The sequence below is a fragment of the Oryzias latipes genome, chromosome 1, assembly GCF_002234675.1.
Source record: "Oryzias latipes chromosome 1, ASM223467v1".
In the NCBI taxonomy this organism is placed as follows: domain Eukaryota; kingdom Metazoa; phylum Chordata; class Actinopteri; order Beloniformes; family Adrianichthyidae; genus Oryzias; species Oryzias latipes.
In genome coordinates, this window is record NC_019859.2 from 24131972 (window position 1) to 24152297 (window position 20326).

General features: G+C 38.7%; 1 protein-coding gene across 1 annotated transcript in view; it reads left to right on the forward strand.

The window, feature by feature from the left end:
* Positions 1–19379, forward strand: part of LOC101160140 (vasorin) — a 30490-nt gene extending 11111 nt beyond the window's left edge. Inside the window, exon 2 of the mRNA XM_004066104.4 lies at positions 15022–19379. Within this exon, the coding sequence (XP_004066152.1) occupies positions 15042–17150 (2109 nt within the window). The 5' untranslated portion in view covers positions 15022–15041 and the 3' untranslated portion in view covers positions 17151–19379. The remainder of the gene's footprint in view (positions 1–15021) is intronic.
* The last annotated feature ends 947 nt before the right edge of the window (positions 19380–20326 follow it).

A 20326-nucleotide genomic window follows, 5' to 3' on the forward strand; every position in this document is an offset into this window, starting at 1 on the left:
TTTATGTTTGTCATTATACTTCTTTTTTTCCTTGCCCCCTCTAACAGAAAAAAGCACATTTCTGTAATTGAACACACAGCCCCGATAGCAAATTGGACAGAATAGTCCAGATGGTGCAAGAAGACAACTTTTAAAGATCCACTCTGATGAAAATCATGTTTTTTGGCATTTTTTATTCATCCATGTGTCTTCCACCCAACATGGATTGGGTCGTGGGGACAGCAGTCCAAGCAAAGATGCCCAGACTTCTATCTCTCCGGCCACTTCCTCCAGCTCCGAGGGGTTCCCAGGCCAGCCGAGAGATGCTGTCTGTCCAGCAAGTCCTTGGTCTTTCCCGGGCCTCTACCCAGTGGGACATGCCCGGAACACCTCCCCAAGGAGGCGTCCAGGAGGCATCAGGACTAGCGTCAAAATTAGACCGGGCGGACCACAAGCTCCCTGATCTGCTCCATTCTGATGCATCCTCTTGTAGAATAGATCCATGTACGTCTTTGTTTTCCTCGTTTGATTTGGCATCTGCCTCTAAACTTGTACGGCTGGATAGCTCCAATATTGCTTGCCATTTTTTCTTGCACTGTTAATGTTAGGTTGGGGATGTGAGTGCCTGTAAGCTAGCAGGAGAGCGTGTAAATAGAGCACTGAGAGGAAGGGGTAGGGTTGCTCCATGGCAGCAGTCTCACCCACCACTGAGATGAATTTCTGATGAACCACTGCCGCTCTGCAGAGACTATATCCTAGAAAACGACACAGGTTTCTGATTTTGGCTCAAAACAACATAATCCTAATTAAAGAACCACTGGGAATGCTTTCATAATAGATCAAAAGATGATTGGAGTGGGACTTTAACATTTGAGCTCTTTTTAGAAAATGTGCTTGTTATAATTAGAAGGCAACTTTAGTTCCAATTGTTGGATCTAAACATCAAAACTCATATTCTGGCTGATTCAGCAATGGCTCAACGTCTGACGCTGTGATTGATGTTCTTCAATTTGCAACTGCAGAAATAGCAGACTACGTGCCAAACTGAGTGAGACCCAGCTTATGTCATGATTAATGGCCTGTTAGTGAGATAAGCTTCCTGATTGGCATGTGTTTTTGAATGATGTCATGTGTGCCCTGAATTCAAGCTGCTTTATTGTAAACATTTGCTGTGCTCTTAACCTGAAACTGGAGCTATTAAATTGCTTGTCAGTGAAGGTTCTGTTATTGGGAAGGATATTTTTCTTTTTTTTTCCTTTTTCCTTTTTTTGGCAGTGACAGGTCTCTCAGTGGAGCAGAATGAACTTTGCCCAAACTCAAACGAGTTCCATATTTTCCTCGTTTTGCAGGCGTAAAGGCTTTTCAGCAGAGTCTCCCCCTCCCCTGACGCATTGTACGAGTCTAAAGCTGCTTCAAATCTACAGAAATAATGTCAGAGAACAGGCCTGGTCTTGTAAACGTCACCGAGCAGACAAGAGTGAAGCTGCTCTGAACTGAACCGCAAACAGTTAAAAATCTGATTTCCAGTTCCAGGGAATAATACAGCCTTTGTTTCAGGGTCATGAACCAGTCAAGGTCAGTGCTTCTTAACCGAGCCAAGCAAACACACATGCAGTTTCGTTTGCACTAATTGATTCTCCTTCCAAAGGCTAGAATGAGCATGAGTGTGTGGATAAGCGTGGGAGTGTGTCTGTATTTGTGTGTCTGTTTACTTTAAAGGATCTGTCAGGAGTCAAACTAAATAGATAAGTGACAAAGTAAACACTCATTCCTCTCAAATGCCAGAAATCTTTTACAAGGACATTTTTCTACACTCAAACATTGGCTATTTTTTGCAGTTTTTTTAATTACAATTTAAACTTAGTTTGAAATTATAATTCAGTCAGAACTGCATGCGTGTGAGTTTGTGGGAGATTTCCTATTAAGTTTTCAGCAGTAAATCCACACACTGGGCTAATGAGATGATCCAGCTGCGGTGAACGGTTGGTAAAGCTTTGCAGGCCTCTTTCAGCTTCTGTGTATGCATTGTTGTGTGTGCATGTGAGGGATTAAGTAGGTGTAGCAGTTTCAACAGTGATTATGGTGCATAGTGGTGTTTGCATGTGGCAAATTGTATCTGGAGATGTGTTATGGCAAATAACAGCACTGAGTGTTGCTGATTTGCCTGTAAAAATCCATCATGTGTGCAGATTTTCAGGGAATATGTGCAGGTTTTAGTGAAGTCAGAAGTTCTGTGAACAAAGTCTGCAGCTGCAGATTTTACTGAACTAAAATCATATATTGCATCTGAGCAAATTCATGAAACAGTTTCATACATTCTTTCCTCGAGTATTTAAAGCCTTACACAACGATGGATGGGCTGTCTGCGGACAAAAAATAGACAAATCGGTATGCGGCAAGGAGGTGGCCCACACAAAATGTTAAGATTGTTGACCACTCGATGGTGAAAATGTTCATGCACCTTTTTTTTAAAGGCATGCTTCGGATGACAGGTTGTAGCAAGGTAAGCAAGGATGAAGTAGGAGCCCATTAGAGCTGTTCAGGTGAAGTTGCATGCTCTGTGGATGCTGCCAGTTAGAAATGAAGAAATTAGACAATCAGAGCATAGTTTGCGTGGATATCCTGTGGGCGTCCTACGGGCACTCATATTGACCCAGTGTGCAGCATTTTTCTGCGGCAGTAAGGAGCCAGTACATGCACCTTACTAATAATGACTAGTTAGCTGCGGTAGGGCAGCTCCTGATAGCATCACTCGTTTGTCATAAATGTGTGTAACTCACATTATCCTTACAAATACCTAATGATGCACTTACCATACCCACGACAATTATATGTTCGACTTTCATGATATCCCTCAAGGTGGCTGCACAAGCCTTCAGTGACCTGCAAGGCAAACAGCCACAGCCGCACTTGTCTACGACCCTCCACTGGCCAATCAACCCAACCCCTATGTAGGTGCACGTGATTACGGCATAATCTGCTAATTAAATGCTCAAATGTTAAGTAAAACTAAGCCTGCATTCTATCCAGTTGAAAATTTTACAAACATTATTCATTCGATTGTTGACAAGACCGTGAAGTAGAATCCATATATGTATGGTAAATGGTAAATGGCGTATACTTATATAGCGCTTTCTACCTTCTTACGAAGGCCCAAAGCGCTTTACAGTCACAGTCCCATTCACCCATGCACACACACATTCACACACTGATGGCGGCTCCGCTGCCAAACACTGGCGCCAACCTCCCACCAGAGGCAAGGTGGGGTTCAGTGTCTTGCCCAAGGACACTTCGGCACATGGGCGTGCAAGGCGGGAATCGAACCTGCAATCTTACGATCATGAGTCGACCGCCCTACCGCTGCACCACGGCCGCCCATATGTGCATCTACGTGAAATGCACTGTGCAATTTTTTGATTCAAGCCATGAGATAATTTAAATAACCACTTTTGTGCACTGACAAGAGTAATATCATTGAAGTTGGAGGTGCATGCATGCTACTTATCTAAAATCCTAAATGGACAAAAATAATCACTCAATTTAAAAATGTTGGATGTTTGCAATTTGCTCTGTTCACAGTGAAAAGGGGAAGGCATAAAGACTTTAAACCTGCTGTCCTAGTCAAAACAGAGGCATTAACAAGACGAGACAAACCTAAACATGAACAATATTTTTTCAAAGTTTGCTAAAACATAAGTAGTTTTTAGTGACACATGAGTTGATGTACAATGAATACAAAACTGAAAACAGAATCGGTTGCTTGAAGGCTGCAAGGTAAAAACTCACCATGATGCGTTTAACTCAAGTAGAGTAAATTTAAAAAGATATAATATGGGAGGAAAAAAACAGGAAATTATAAAAAAAAAAACCAGTCAAATCGAAGTTGTTTTTCTCTGAACAAATTTGTCAGTGTTTTAATAAGAGATAAAGACAGGATAGTGGTGGTTGCCAGTTGCCTGCTGGCACACCTGTGTTAAGATCACTGCAGGTGGAAGGCTTATTTCAAACTGCTGACAGACAGGGAAAGGCTTGGAGGCAATGATGTGTAACAACACAGGCCAGACAGTCTTCAGATTCATCATGCATTAGTGCTGTTTTTCTTGCAGCGCACATTCGTACTAAGTTAATCCAGCTATTTAGTCTTGTTTATCACTCCACTGCTATTGACAAAAGTGATCCCTATTTAGGGGGCACATAGGAAAATGATCCACACATAAACATAACCAGTTTGGTCAACTTCTGCAAGAATGCATGAGTGCTTCCTCCTTCTTTGTCTACATGTTAACTGTAAGTTTCCATTGGAGTTTCAATGAAACCAAAGCATGTTGTTGTGCTTAACATGTCCTTCAGTAAACATCCTATCATCTTTTTTATGTCTCATTTTTACTCTAATACTTAAAAAGATTGTTCTTCAGTGGAAATATTAGGAATTGAACTTTTCACAACCTGAATGACCTCTGGCCTAAATGCTTTAGTAATTTCCCTCGTCATTTAAATGCCAAGACCTGACAGGAAGACTCTGTCTTTTGAATCAAGTGTGTTGGAGGATAATACACGCTTGGGTGTTAGTTTGTGTAATAGTGTTTAGTTTTGCTGGAGGTTCTTTACTTTTTAGCACACAGTGGCAGATGATTCTTATGGCAATGACAACACCACATGTTTGGTTTATTTGATTCATTGGGAGCAGAGGTCAAAAAAGAACTATGGTAATAGAATTTCAGATTATAAGGGATTTATATCATAGTCAGCTACATTTCACCAAGAACAAAATAATTTTTAAGAAGGACTTTCCAACTTTATTGCAGTTAATAGGCCGCATTAAGATTTTTTTCTTCCCTTCTTGGGTTCATCCTATTCCTTCTTCAACCCTTGTGTCTGCATGCAAGCTTTGGATCATTTTACATGTTTTCCCATGTAGAATCTTGGTTGATTTTATTTCATATAATTTAATTTGTTTTTATTTTATTTCATCTCATCTTACTTTATCTCTGATTTCTCTCCTATAAACTATTATTAAACTCAATTTCAATAATGGAGGATCCTGCTGTTTTTTAGGAGATATTCTTAAAAATATTGTATACCTGAATTAAAATAATATCTCATAGTGCAGTAACTCAGGACATGAAGGTAGTTAAAATACAGACATACGGACAACGCCATGTTTGAGCCAGATGATGTCAGTAAGCAATGATTGGTCTGAATCGGTCTGAGTCATCATTTCTATAGCAACCACTCTTGCCAATCAGGATTGAGCTTGTTGGAAGTCCAATCTGTGGATCAAACTTTTCAAACTTTTCAAACGTTCAACATGACACCAACTTTTATTGAAACATCTAACTGGTCAGTTTATAACTTGAATAACTATCGTAAAAATATAATGAAAAAAAAACTTGGATTATCAAGAACATGTTAAAAAAAGGTATCGGGTCAAGAATGAAGATTCTGACAAATAGAACCACAGTAATAGCTGTTTATTTTTCAATAGAAGTTTACGAGATTTTCTTGGATCCAATGGGTACTGTCTGCTTGGAACACATTGGCGGAATAGCCATTTAGTCCAGTTCTCATATACAAAAATAAAGTCAATGTGTATTAGGGCTCCACGATATGAGGAAAACTCGCAATATGTGATATACGTGATCGATATTGTGATGACGATATAACTTGCAAGAAATGAACAACTAGCCAAAACAACAAAAACATTTCCATTTCCCTGCAAATGTTTAATTTAAATAAGAGTAAAAATAACTTAAATTATTCTCCAAATGACCCTCATCTAATTAGGAGGGCAACATCTAACGTAAGAGCTCCATCGGATTGGTCAACAATGTGAAGGGCTCCATCTGATTGGTCGAATGCATAAAGGGATTTATTCAATTCATTAAATAGTTAAAGTTGCCATAAGATTGTTTTATCACATTTGAGGTTTACCATTTATTGCGATTTTCGCCGACTTTTGCGATATGGATATTGCACAGTTTGAAATCGCGATAACGATAAATTTGCGATTAATTGTGCAGGCCTAATGTGTATAAAAGCTATCAGCATAATTGCTTCTTGTTATTAGTAAGAAACTTACATGTTTAGAAGCTGCAAGTTTTGAACATCTCTTATAACATCGGAAAAAAAGCCTTTTTTGGAAAAATCTGCTTAAAAAGGCAAAAATATTATCTTAAAGCACCAAAAGACATTTAATTTGCAAGATTACAAAACAAAAGACAGTATTATGGCAGCTAAAAGATTTTACATTTAAAAAGGGAAATCATTGTGAACCGACAGTGGAAGAACATGACTGTGGTTTATTAAGGAAAGGAAGCACTTGTGAAATGAGAAAAATCAATTTGCCAAAGTTGTTGGTTTTTATTACAAATAATGTTTGCATGCGTATCAGACACCACTAATCTGGGTTAACATTTACTTTCACACTTGCACTTGCAGACAAAACAATCCAAACTGTTGTAAATCTCTTTAAGAGTGAACGACACTTAGAACTCATTGTCTTGAACTGACAAAGAACAAGATTAAACAAGCTGTTACACAAAAGCAGGAGGGTTTAACAGCACCACACTGACCAGAACTTTAAATGTCTTACAAATTATCCTTACCTCTTGTTAAAGTGCAGTGGGGAAACTCAGCCACAGACAGTCACCAACAACAAGCACTAAAAGGTAATGTGTTTTAAGAAGGTGCATTTTATAGTAAAGCTGAGCCCATTTGAGGCAAATCCCATGAAGAGATCAGACATGGAAAACTTTGCATCACACAAATTCCAATTCTGGTGAATAGTTAAGCTCAATGCTAAAATTATTGTTTTCTCAATGAACTTTGTGCCACATTAGTTTGTGCCCCAAATAACTTCCAGATTCTAACAAGGATTATTACATTTTTCACAAATAGTTTCCAAGCATAATTTACAATCTCAACAGCTGGATATATACATATAGATTAGGTAAATTAGTTCAAAAGCATGAATTGCAGGAATTATTGAGTCTGCCAAGGATTAGGATTAATTTAAATCTGTGTGTTGGTAACAGAATGTAAAAACCTTACACATACTTGTAGTGTTGAACACATTGTACACACACACACTGAACATACTTTATCTACTTACAGGAGCACTAATAGGGTTTCGTCCAAAGAAGAACCAGTGTTAGTTCATAGCTGGTGTTTGTGTTGCTGCTTAGCTGGTTTTGCATAGACGTTTGCAAATAACTTGTTTGTTTCCCACAGATACAGAGGCAAGTCAGTGCCCCATCCATACATCATATAAAAGCATAAAAAGGTAGCACCTCCACATTCACCAACAGCTTTTTACAACAAGCTGTTAGAAAACCAAACAGCTAAATCTGAATCAACGGTTAGGATGTTGTTACCATTGGAACTGGACATTTATGTATGGACTTTTTGATTGGTTGGGGGCACAACATCACTGTGCTATAGATATAAGTTTGTGTGGAGTTAGTGCGGATGGGAGGTAGTTGGGAGTCAGGAGAGTTAGGTGTGTGTGTGGGGTTGCGCCTTATTTATTTACCAGTAATAATATTAATAATGGATTGGATTTCTCCGCCCTTTTCCAGACGCTCAAAGCGCTTACAATGTGTCCATTGTTAATTCACTCCTCATTCACACTTGGTCATGGTAATCTACTGATGTAGCCAGAGCTGCCCTTGGGCAGGCTGGCAGGGGCGTGGCTGCCAGTTCACGCCTACGGCCCCTCTGACCATCACAGATACATTCATACACATTCACACACCAGTGTAGCCACATTGGAGGCAGAGAGGGTGGGGTGTTTTCTTTGGTTTCTGATGAAAATGTGGAAGAACTTCTTGAAGAAGAAATTACAGCATCACCCTGCAGCATGAAGGGTGGCGATAATCCAGTCTAGTAAGTTTATAAGTTTGAAAGGTTTCCAGCACTATAAACAAGGAGTTTATCATGCCCCTTTTATAAATATCACCTCAGCGGTGTATTAGTAGAGTTTTCATCCTAAAACTGGAAGGTTGGGGTTTCAAATACATGGTCAGGACGTGTCAAAAACAAAAAAGAAGTTACCCAATGCCTTTCTGTTTCACGTTTAGTCTGAAGGTGTAGTTAAAACAATGAAATTCTTCCAAAAAACAGTACGCTTAGTAAGCCTAATTGTGTAGAACAAATTTCACACAAGTGTGTGACAACTAATGGAACTTTAACATTTGAAGACCTACTCCAATTATCTTTTTAACCATTTTCACTAATGTTTCCGTGGTCTTTCAGTTATGATTAAGCAGTTTTTAGCCAAAATTGAAAAAAAAAAACGTTTTCTAGGACATAGTTTCTCCAGAGCAGCAGTTCATTTGAAATTTGCCTCCGACCAGGACCGTTGGTGCAGAGTAATCCTGCCCCTACGTCCTGACAATCCTTCTGTTTACATGCTCTCCCACAAGCCTACAGCCCCTCAAAAATTCAATGTAAGATCACTGGTGCAACAAAAATGGTATATTAGAGCTATCCAGCCATACAGTTGTGAGCCAGATGCCAGCTCAGACAAGGACAATGAAGATGCACATGGATCTAGTCTTCTACAGGTGGATGCATCAGAATGGAATGGAGCACGGAGTTTGTGGCCTGTCAACTGTATTTGTACGTAACTACAGTCTTTTTCCAACTGCATTTTTTTGGTCTGCTCCTGAGTCACCACAATGCGAATATTGAAAATTTCAGAATCCCAGTTTTAATCTTAATTCTATTTATACAAAAGAAGGAGGCCCATCCCTGCAGCTCCCTGCTTATCTGGTGTGAACACCATTTGCTAAAAGCATATTCATGAAACTGTGGATAACACGTTCTTCAATACGCAACACTTACCCAGTGTAAAACAACCAGTGTAAAACAACCAGTGTAAAACAACCAGTGTAAACCAAGCGGTTTTGGGTCTTAAGTGACTGCCAGATCCCTATTTCCATTTATTATCCCCAAAATCCTAAATTAAATCTACTAATAGGAGAATTTATTGTCAAGTATAACTGGTTGCGGCCATTTCTTTCAACAATAAAATAAAGTATTAGTCCTTCCTACAGACTATCTTTGATTGTTTTTCAAATCCACCTTAGACTGTTGTGAAATTACAAATTCAATCCTACTGAACTTAGTGCCTGTTCAGAACATACTTTGATGGGGAAGTGGCAGTGCTCTGGTGGTCAGAAACTAAAGAACTGGAATAAAACTAGACTCACTCAGAATCTACACTGGAACTAGGCTGGCCTAAAACTTTGAAAACACATAGCAAGACTGAAATGGTAAAAAAGATTTAAAGTAAGTTTTTCAGGTAACACTTCTCTTGTTTCTTGTACACTTGTTTGTAATATATTGGGAAGCTAATGTTTACAGTCATAATCAGTAATTAATTTTAGGTAAATGTTATTTTTGATAGAGATACAGTACATGTTGGTCCTAATAGTTCCCCAGCAATGGGGGAGCTTATGGTTTACAGCTATGTCCAATATTCAATAAATGGTATAAATGCTTACAGATATATTTACATTATTGTTTCAAAGTGATACTTGTTCATACAAGATCCTTTGTTGTATGTAAAAAAGGTCAAGAACAGTGTTATTGTCCAGTAAAATAAAAGTTGTGCATTTGCGATTCTGAAGAAACAAAAAGGAAATTTAAACTTTGTGTTACTGTAGACACTTAAGTATTGGTATCAGTAAATATCTGATATCGGCCACAGTTGCAGGGGAAATACTAGTTATCGGTATCAGCCGGAAAAAATTACTACAGCCCATCCCTATTTTCAGGCATAAGGGCATATTTTACTCTGAGGAATAGGTACAGACAATACTCATATGTAAAAGCTTTTTCTTCAAGAAACAAAATTTAAATTCCATAATTATTTGGTTATTAACTTTATTCTATCATTACTATTTTCCTCGGTTTCAAAAAATATTTACTGCATCTGTTTAGCTTCTTCTGTTGTTACTCAAGGTCATTGCTTTGGGGATTTCATTGTGGAAAACTACAACATCAAATACCTAAAAAAAAAAATTCTACCACTATTGCTAGAATTGCATTGTATACTATTAACATACTATACTATTTTATTTTTGTTTGGTTGTTTTAGTTTCACATATTTTGCTACACTTTCACTTACAAGCATGGAGGGAAAACCGTTCCATAAAATGCTGTGTTTTGTTTCGTCTGCAGCTGTTAAGATGGTTGTTGTTTTCATCAGCATGTTCACGTTCTTCCAGTGACTTTTCAAATTCTCCTAAAGACCCCAGCTGGCATTGAAAAAAGTAGTGTGCTCATTATATCAGAGATTCTAACCACCCAGCAAGATTTTACCTTTTCAGCTGAGGTGCTGTCTTTTCATGAGTCACTGCTGATTAATTTTGGTGAATTAATCAGGGGCAAATGAAAATATGCCACAAGCTCCGTGCTCTGCTTGATTCTGTTGCGTCCAATTGTAGACGACTTAGCAGACATCATAGTCTCCCTCGTCCAAGATTGCATGTGGCTCAAACTGTACAGCTGGATATCTCCAATATTGCTTGCCCTTTTTGTTACGCCTGTAATGTTAGATTGCAGGTATGAGGGGCTGTAAGGGGCTGTGAGGGGCAGGAGAGAGCGCAAACAAATGGATGTCAGAAAGTGGGGGAAGGCTCATTCTTGCCCACAACTCAGAGGTGAATTTCTAATGAACTTCTGCTGCTCTGTTGAAACTTTGCCCTACAAATCGACAGTTTTTTTTTAAATTTTGGCTGTAAACTGTATAATCATAAATTAAAGGCTACTTGGAACGCTTTGACAAAAGATCAATAGATGATTGGAGTTAGACTTTAAATAGCTGCTGAGTATGCAGACATGTTAACTAGATGTTGATTAGTGATAGAAGACTGAAAAGTTTTTGAGCGTGTGTCCTTTTTATGCAGACAAACTTGTGAGAGTAACAGAAAATGACAGGAATGAGTTATTAAAATAGCTGAAGTAATACTATTTTAAATACTTTGAGGGTTTGAGCAACAGTGTTAAACCTGTTTTCTGTCATGGCCATTGGGTGTAGGGCAACCAGCTATTAAAACAATAAATTTCCCCTTCATCTCTCACTCTTTTCTACCCCCCCCCCCCCAACTTTACCTTCAACACTCCCCTTCTTTTGCCCCTTTCTTGAATACTGCTACCTTTCTCTTATCACAGGGGAGGACAGAGGTTTATGTGGGCCTCTCATTCTGTCTCACAGTGAGGAATGGCTGCAGTGTATTGTGGGTAACAGGATCCAGCTGTGTTGTAGACTGTGTTTGCGTGTACTGGTGCGAGGAATGTGTGTGTGTGACCACACAGCTGTGTGGACGTGTGTGATAATGGCTGTGGAGGTTGTTGGTGTGTGTTGACCAGCTTCATGTCATCCTGACAGTGCTAACTCTGTGATCCTTTGCCCGTATCTTATATCAGCAGCAGTGGATGTACAGCCCTGAGAAGCTGAGGAAAACTGTCATTGTGGATTAAAAGAGCAAATTAAATTTGTTTTGCAGCTAGTTCAGAGTAATGCAGCGCTGACTATATGCAGAGTGTTAAGTGCACCCCATGTTTTGATGACTGCGGTTAGCAACACTCGTGGCAGATTCTTGGCTGTAGGATTCAGGCATTTGCTTGTTTTTAAACAATGAAAAAGGGCCAGAAAGGTAGAAGAAAAAAGCGGTCTTTAACCAAATTTGACTATTCCTACATTTTTTAATCTTGCTGGAATCTTTCTAATTTTTTTTCATAACACAGGTTGGCTTAACTTCTGCAGAGGCAAACAAAAAACGTGCCATCATTGTTGCCTTTACAATGAATACTATAATAAACTAACGTTTTTACTGGCTAGGTTAAATACATGCCTTTATAAAAAGCAAAAGAGAAATTCTCCTTTTAGTTAGCTGTCAATCAAACTGTCGCAAAGACGCTCGGTTTGAATTAATGGGCCGCTGTGATGTCAGAACAAATTGGCTGATTTGAATCAGACGGGTACCAAAATCGCGGCGTGCCTCTGAAACAGCGCTGCTGCCAGACCTTTGTGCCGCACCCATTGCTCAAATTGCACCACTGGACCTCAGATATTGGTGTCACCGACTTAGCATTGAAACTGCCCACCTCTGCCATGAGAATCATGTTCGCAGTTCAACCCTAACCCGTAATCCCAAACTTAGCCCTTCCTCTGGTTCTGTGTGGCCAAGAAAAAAGTTCAGCACTGGCCACATGCATTTCTAAAATAATGAGCAAATAGACATTTTTCTTTATGGCCTGTTATTTGCTGTGCAAGTGAACTCAACAATCTGCATGTGCTAGCATCAAGTCAGTTATGTGCCAATGCTGCTTGTTGGTGCAATGTAGCCTAATTTAAAATGTAAATCAAAGCATTTTTCATGGGTTTATTAAAGTTATTTTTCCTGTGTCATTTTTTTAAACGGCAGGGTCTGGTACACTTGTTTTGGCATTTCGAACATTGTTCAAAAAGTGCCGATTTGGAACCAAAAATATGTCCGTTTTCACCGTTTCTTTATCGGTAAAGATAAAGTTTGGAGAATAGAGACTTTCAGTCGGTGTTATTTGTGCCCCCCCTTGTGTCACGCTCTTCAGTCATGCAAGACACAGCTTCCAGAAAGGGGGATCAAGGGCGGGGATACTAAGCTTAGCACCAATGGTTGCGCCCAAGTAGATTTTGGAAACAGAGGCTTTAGATAGACATGAAATACGGCTTTTTAAGACATTTAGGTTGTAGGATTTGGGTTAAAAACGTCATTATCAAAAACACCTCTGGGAACATTTTTATTAAAAACTAAATGTCATAAGGGGACTTTAAACCCAAAAGACCCATGACCAAACTCATACAGCACCCATACAGCTTGAACGATTTTGCTTCCGTATTGAAGCTTATTTAAAAAAAGAAAAGTGGAGCCGGTTTAGTTTAACATGGAGTCACTTGTGAAGGATTTTATCGTTGACACGTTAGGCTTGATCGCCAACTAAATTCTAGTTGATTCAATTCACAACTTGCACTAGATAGATTAATTTGGTTGGATAAATCAATTCATCGATTAGTCATTACACCCCTAATCTGTGTTTACTGCAATTAAAAAAACTGATTTTGATGAAACTTGTTATAGTACCGGCAAAAACTAAAATCTACTTTCACCCCGGTTGTGTCAGAAAGTGCATCCGGCATAAAACTCTCCTAAACCATCTGTGGAAAAATCGCTGTGGCGACATCTGAAGGGATATGCCGCAAGGTTAACAACAATAACCAATAAATTAGTTGTTTGGTTGTCGTCTTTGTCGTCTATGTCTCTTTGGTCTTCCTGAATCCTCCTCGATGTGACTACATCACTTGACAACTCCTCATCAAAAATACTAAACAAGGTTTATGTTTTTACGGTTTTGAGCCAGATGCCAGCTCAGATGAGGAAAACAAAGATTTACATGAATCTAGTCATCTACGAGTGGATGGATCAGAATGGAGCAGAGAAGGAAGCTTGCCGTCCGCCCGGAAAATGCAACAAGAACATGTTTAAAACACCAAAAACACCATTTTCATTTTAGGCCCGGACTCCTCGTTCTTGCTTTTCTGATGGCAAACGGTCAGCAAAGATTTGGACTGGCAAGACTTCAACTAATGAAACAGCTTGAAAGATTAGGTTGATATTACACAAGGGTGCACACACCCGCTCATGTTCTCACTCATATGTCAGCTTATTACAGATTTTTCACTCTCCTTTTTTTAAAGTTCCAATCCAGTATTACCACTCCTTTCTTATTTTGTCAATAAATCTGACTTTGTCTTTGCACCAGCATTACCCTTAAAGATAAGGCAACTTTTTCCTTTCTGCAAACATTAACTGACTTCACACTGACAAAGTTCTGGATTCCAGAAAACATAAACAGTAATGCAGAGAAGTCTGTCTGAAACAGAGGCATTCGCAACTCCTATTTTAACATTTGTCACTGAAGCAGCAGGCTCTGCAGGTTGTCAGCATGTAGACATTTCTTTTGTGTTTCTTTGTTTTGCTTCTGTCTGAAACTTAATGTATGATATTAGCAGTAATAATACACGCATTTGTTTTTCTTGGTTTATGTGGCAATGTGGTTTGGTAACTTTTGGCATTTACAGTTCTCTTAATATATGAGTTCAGCACCATGCAATCTGTCAAAATGTAAAAGAAATGACCTTGTGTTTTACCTCTTGTTGGTGACACATGTCCAAAATACATTCACCTCTTTAGAGGATTTTAATTTCCACCATTTTGTTCTTGTTTTTGTCAGTAACAAAGGTTTAAAGCCACAAGCTTTGATTGGAAATGTAATTAAATGTGTCCTAACAGTTTTTGAAGTAGGTATCTCATAACACACTCAATAGCAGGTCAGCTGTATTATATGGGATAACTTAATCATCCATTTTATTAGAATCTGAGCTTATACATCTTGAAGAGGAGAAAAAAAATTGCAAGGGTTTAGCGTATAAAGGGAGCAGTGGCAATATGCCAGTGATAGATTGTAGAAATTTCATGGAAATCATTGTGTTTCCCCTCCTTTTCTACCTCAGAAGTCATGGAAAAGTCATGAGAGAAAGAGTCAACTTTCCAAGGCAAAGAGGGATGGAAGGGCCAACAAAACAAAAAATAAGGATAACAATTTTTTGCTAGAAGAAGAATATTTGGGACAAAAGCAAGGACAAAAAAACCCACTGCTAACATATTTTTAAGCTTTAAATGTCTCTTTCAGAGCCTTTTGAAAATCCAGCAATTGTTGTTTCATTTCTGTTAGAGTTTAAATTCTTTAGGACTTTAATAAATAATATTTTTGAGTATTAGTATGTTTTTATTAGCCTTTGGGCCGTAACTGAAAGGGCTCTCTCATTCTAAATGAAAATAACTGTTCTGCGTTTTTATTTCAGAAAGATAGACATTGAAGATCGAGATTTTGGAAACACATCATTTTGCTATCTATAAATGTTTAGTTACCATCCAGTTGTTAAAATAATTTCAATTAACACAAATCTTTCTGTCTCTTCCTTATGTTTTTCAGAGTTGACGGCTGTCACCAACATGTTGCTTTACTCCCTTCTTTTCTTCATGCCTGCTGTGGCATTTTCCTGGAACTGTCCTGACGACTGCACATGTATCAGCGGGTTTACCATATTCTGCATTCAACAACCATCAAGCACAGTGCCCCGGGTCCCCATCACAACACGGAATCTCTACATTTTCAATATTGGCATCACCACAGTTTCCAGGGAAGACTTTAGGGGTCTGGTGGAGCTGGAGCTGCTAGATCTAAGTCAAAATGAGCTGGCAGAAATTCCTGATGGGGCATTTGAGATGCTGTCAAAACTGAAGAACTTAGACCTGTCCTCTAACCAAATCACACACATTTCCAAAGACAGTTTCTCTGGCCTGGTCCAGTTGGAGAGGCTGTATCTCTATGCTAATAACATTCAGAGCATTCATTTAGATGCTTTTGAAAATTTAGAGATGTTGCTGGAACTCAAGCTGCAAGGAAACAGCCTCACATCCCTTCCTCATATGGATTTTCCAAGGCTTCTTCTTCTAGATCTCAGCAACAATAACATCCCAAGCCTGGGACCTTCCGACCTCCAAACTCCACACCTAGAAGCCCTTAAACTGGGATCTTTGGGGCTTACCACTTTGGACGAAGAACTTATAGCCTCACTGAGAAATCTTCATGAACTAGATCTGTCACTTAACAGGCTGCATGAAGTACCTAAAGCACTGAAGTTGGATTCGCTCAAGGGGCTAATGAAACTAAACCTGTCTGCCAACCCACAGCTGGAGCTTAAGCATACGGATTTGTTAAAACTGTCTGGACTTCAAGAGTTGGATCTCAGTGGACTTAATCTCCAGGGATTTTCTGAAGGCTTTTTTGAAACTTTCCCAAAGTTGGTGCACTTGACAGCAGCTGAGAACCCGTTTAACTGTTTGTGTCCATTGGCATGGGTTCCTGTTTGGCTAAAAGGTAAAGGAGTCACTCTTGGGAGACCAGATGAAACCAGATGCCATTTTCCTTTAGTAAATGCAGGTAAAATGCTTTCAGCACTGGATCACAAAGATTTTGGATGTCCACCAACTACAACAGAATCTTTCGAATCCCCCATTGCAAACACTGTTGTCTCACAGATGCCAACTTCATCTCCAGAAATTACCCATACCGATGCTATTCCACCTCCTCCCCCACCTAGTAAGGAAACCGTCTCCTCTAAAACAGATATCTATCTCCCTCCACTTGAATTTCCAGTCTCCCCTAGTTCTGCAAGTGACAAATACAAGCAATTCTTTTGCCCTCCAAATATTTGCCTCAATGGGGGTACTTGTAATTTTGACCCACAGGGCCAACTGAGCTGTTCGTGTCCCTCAGGAGCATCCGGCCTCTATTGTGAAAACTTGAACGATGTCAATGAACCACAGCCTTCACCAACAGAAGTTTCTGAAGTTGTCCCTGTGGTGCCTGATAAAGTGGATGTCATCATTTCACGGCAGGTTACCTCCACATCGATCCTTCTTGATCTTCACCACTTTATTGAAACACAACCACACATCCGGGGCATCAAGTTGACCTACCGAAACCTTTCAGGACCTGACCGCCGCCCTATTGTCTTGAGTTTACCGACTTCCTACCCCGAATATACTTTGCGTGGATTAAGACCTAATTGCACCTACTCTGTCTGTGCCAGTCCGCTTGGTGAGAGACCCAATTCCTGGGGAAATGGCTCTTTAGAATTGGGGTCATGCACAGAGGCTCGCACAGAGGACATCCTAATGTCTTCCCCAGAGCCACTGTTGAAAGAAAAGGCTTCTTGGACATCCACTCTTATCTCTTCTGTAGCTGCTCTGGTTTTAGGGCTAGCTGTGGTGGTTGGGACCATAGTTTCCCTCCGAAAGAGACACCAGGCAAGGGCAGGATTAGAGCAAGAGTGTGGTACACCTGAACCTGATCCCATGGACTTGGAGGGTATAAAAGTTTGCCTGGAAAATGGGGTGAATGGCAAACTACCCCTCAAGCAACCAGAGACAGATTTTTGTCAGCCCCCTCAGTGTCCCCAGTTGCAAAATGGCAATTTAGACCACGAAGCACCCTTAATCCATGGACACTGTCAATCAAATAACAATCTAACATCTTTAAAACCATCATATTTCTAATGGTTGTGCAGTTTTTTACATAAGAGATCCCACTGGGAGCTCCAGGTCCTGAAGGAGATTTCTTAGTTTTTGTTCTAGTCTTCAGAGGTACATCACACGTTCACAGGTGGAGAAAGGGCACTTACTTTCCTCTGTTAAACACAAGATTACAGAGCAGGGTGCATGAACTCTTTAAGAGACAATAAAAGCCGAATAAACACATAAAGCACAGTGGAAATCCGCTCAACCGCTTTTGAAGGATAAAAAGAACTGGTTAAACTTTGTGATACTTGGATTATGGAAGAACTCAACCTTGGAACTGAAGTGCAATCTTGTCGTTTTAGTACTGGGGAGAAAATGATTGTTCCTCGTTCATTGACCCTACTATAATGCTTTTAAAAAATGCTTTGTTTGTTTGTAAAAAATAAAAAAATGTAAATGAACTGTAATCCTGTTGCTGGATTTGGGACATTTTGGATTTTGGGGCCTAGAACTGGAGGACTCACTGTGGCTCAAATATTCCATAAAAATAGCATCGTAATTCCAAGTATATAAATGGAGTCTCAACCAACAACAAATGCACCAGGGATTATGAAAAGAACTTGCACTGAAATATTCATTTACTCCCAAATGTGTCATGAGGCAATTTCCAGAGGAAACGGATGTTTATATTTGTTGTCTCAAAGTTGGTGTCATATATTATGAGGCATACTTTGATATTTCCTACAACTGGTTTGAACTCTTCCATGTCAACAAATTAACTAAGGCTCTCCACTTTGGAATTTGACTCCTTTGGAATTACATTAGCTGTGAATAGAGTTAATAAGAATAACAATAATTAAAAAAAAGCTGTTTTAGCAGTTGGCATATGTTTGTTGTTTACTTTTGTATTCTTTGAGTGTATTTTTTTTTTCTATTTTAGTATAGCTTTTGTTGTGAGGTGATATAATAATTGTTTAAAAACTGCTTTTACCAGCATTAATTCTGTTACTATTCTTTCTGCATTTAAGGCTGAAAAACTAACATAAAATAATGTTGCTCAAAGCAGAAATAAATAACACCATAGTTTCTTGCAAATCAGTTCTAACAGATTTATTGCAAGTCAGTCAGAGTTACAAATGTAACAGAATGCTGATATTTGTATATAGCTGTGGATCTCACCAAGTGAATGTAACTGTCAGACACTTTATTTTCATTGCCAGGCCAACCAATGCTTCTGCCAATGCTTCTTAACGTCATGGTCATTAAAATTGTCAGACTGCTTGTGAACAATAAAACTATGACAAGTTGCTTCAAAAGATTTTTAGTTGCAGAGCTCACTCCTATGAAGCAGCAAGTGGTTTTGCCGAAAACGGAAAGGGAGTTCAAAGATATTCTGATCAATGGACCATGTCCGTTTCCTCTTGTTAATAATTCCAGCCATGTCTTCTCTGCTTTTAGTTCTGTGGAAGTGTCTTTTTTGGACCGCTTTCATCAACATCTGTGTTTGACTAACATTGGTTAGTAACTGTGTGCTTGGAAACTGTTTTGTTTAACTGTTAACCAGACTGTGAGACACGCAGGCTAAATGCCGCTGTTTGATGTATTCTCCCTGGGGATTCTTTTTCTTTTTTGCCTCCATGGGCTTTCTTTTTTGAATACATTTGATACAAATTTTTGTTATGTTTACCCATATTTCTCTCAATTTTACCAAACTAGAAGTTATACATGATAATGTTTGAATTAGTAAGGTGGCGCTTCAAAGCGAAAAGTTTTTTGACCCCTAAAAGACCATGTAGTGCCCTGGATTTAACACAATTCGGACACATGCTCACTACTTTTTTCTATTTTTTTCAAATAACAAATATGACATCCTCTTTTTTTATCCATGTTCATCTGCAGAGAAAATCTAAATTCACGAAATTTTTAAATTTGTGGTTACTTTTATTTAAAAAATGTCCCAACCTTTCAGGAATTTGGGTTTGCATTCTATTGTTATGTTTTCTGTTAAGATTATATTAATTTTTTTCAATGTTAACTTCTTTTTGACACAACCACAGGAGTTCACACGTTTAATCTAGCATATCCGTACCTGGAACACTCTGGAGTCTGGTGGCAGAACTTGTATGGTTTTATTCATGCCTTTTCTTCTTAATGTGTGTCTTTGTGTTGATTCACTTTTTGAATTATCGTTTTGAGTAATTATAATTTTTTTTTGCAAGAAGACAATGTTGGGAAATGAACAGTATTAAACTTTCTTACCGATAACACATGTGTAGTTTTTTTCTTTGATTCATTGTGTCATATATATGTTTAATACCACAGTAACGAGAATTTTAAAGTTGCTTACTTTGGATGATTGTAACACTTTAAATCTAGGACCTGCCTCTCGCTGGATATCATTTTTTGTGCCCCCTTTTCAAAACCCTAGAGATGATTATGCTTGAAAATAAAAATCCTAGATACCGAGTTCACTTAAGACTCAGACCAATTATGTCTGCCACTGTGAGAGCACCTGTTTCCTAATCTGGTTCCTTCATACATTACTTGACCTTTCTGGATCAGATTCTGCCTTTGGAAACCAAAAAAGACCTCTGAAGCCCATCATGGTTCTCCTGCACCTCTTTAACCGTTTCTAAAAAGTTGTTATTTCCTAAGGAGTTGTTGTCTCTGTGATTGAAGTAATCTCTTCTACTGAATTATTTTTTGTCCTCAGGGTTCATAAAATCTAACCAGTTTAGATAGCTAGAATATTATTACTTTCTCCCATACTTTACCTAATATATTACAATCACTACATGAGATACCACATCCCTAAAATTTTAACTGAAATAAATCAAAACTGCAGATCAGTTTAAAATTACAGTTACTTTTGTTAGAAAACGATTTTGCGATCCTTGAACAAACCCACAAATAGTGTGTTCGTTTGGATATGCAAATGAGACTGTGAAAATTTAGTGTCAACAGATTTTAGTTATTTCTTTGTTTCAGTTTACAGGTTACAATATTTTTAAAGACTTTTTTGGGTTAAGTAGCTTTTAAGGGGCCTCTGGCTACAAATTTTTGTAAAAGAAAACCACTCAATACTTAATTTTAACAAATGTACTAAAAATGCTTTTATCGAGGGATGAAAATATTGTTAAATTTGACAGAAATAAGTATTAAAATACATGATTAAGCTATCAAAAGGACTCAGAACCCTTGTGCTATCTTAGGCA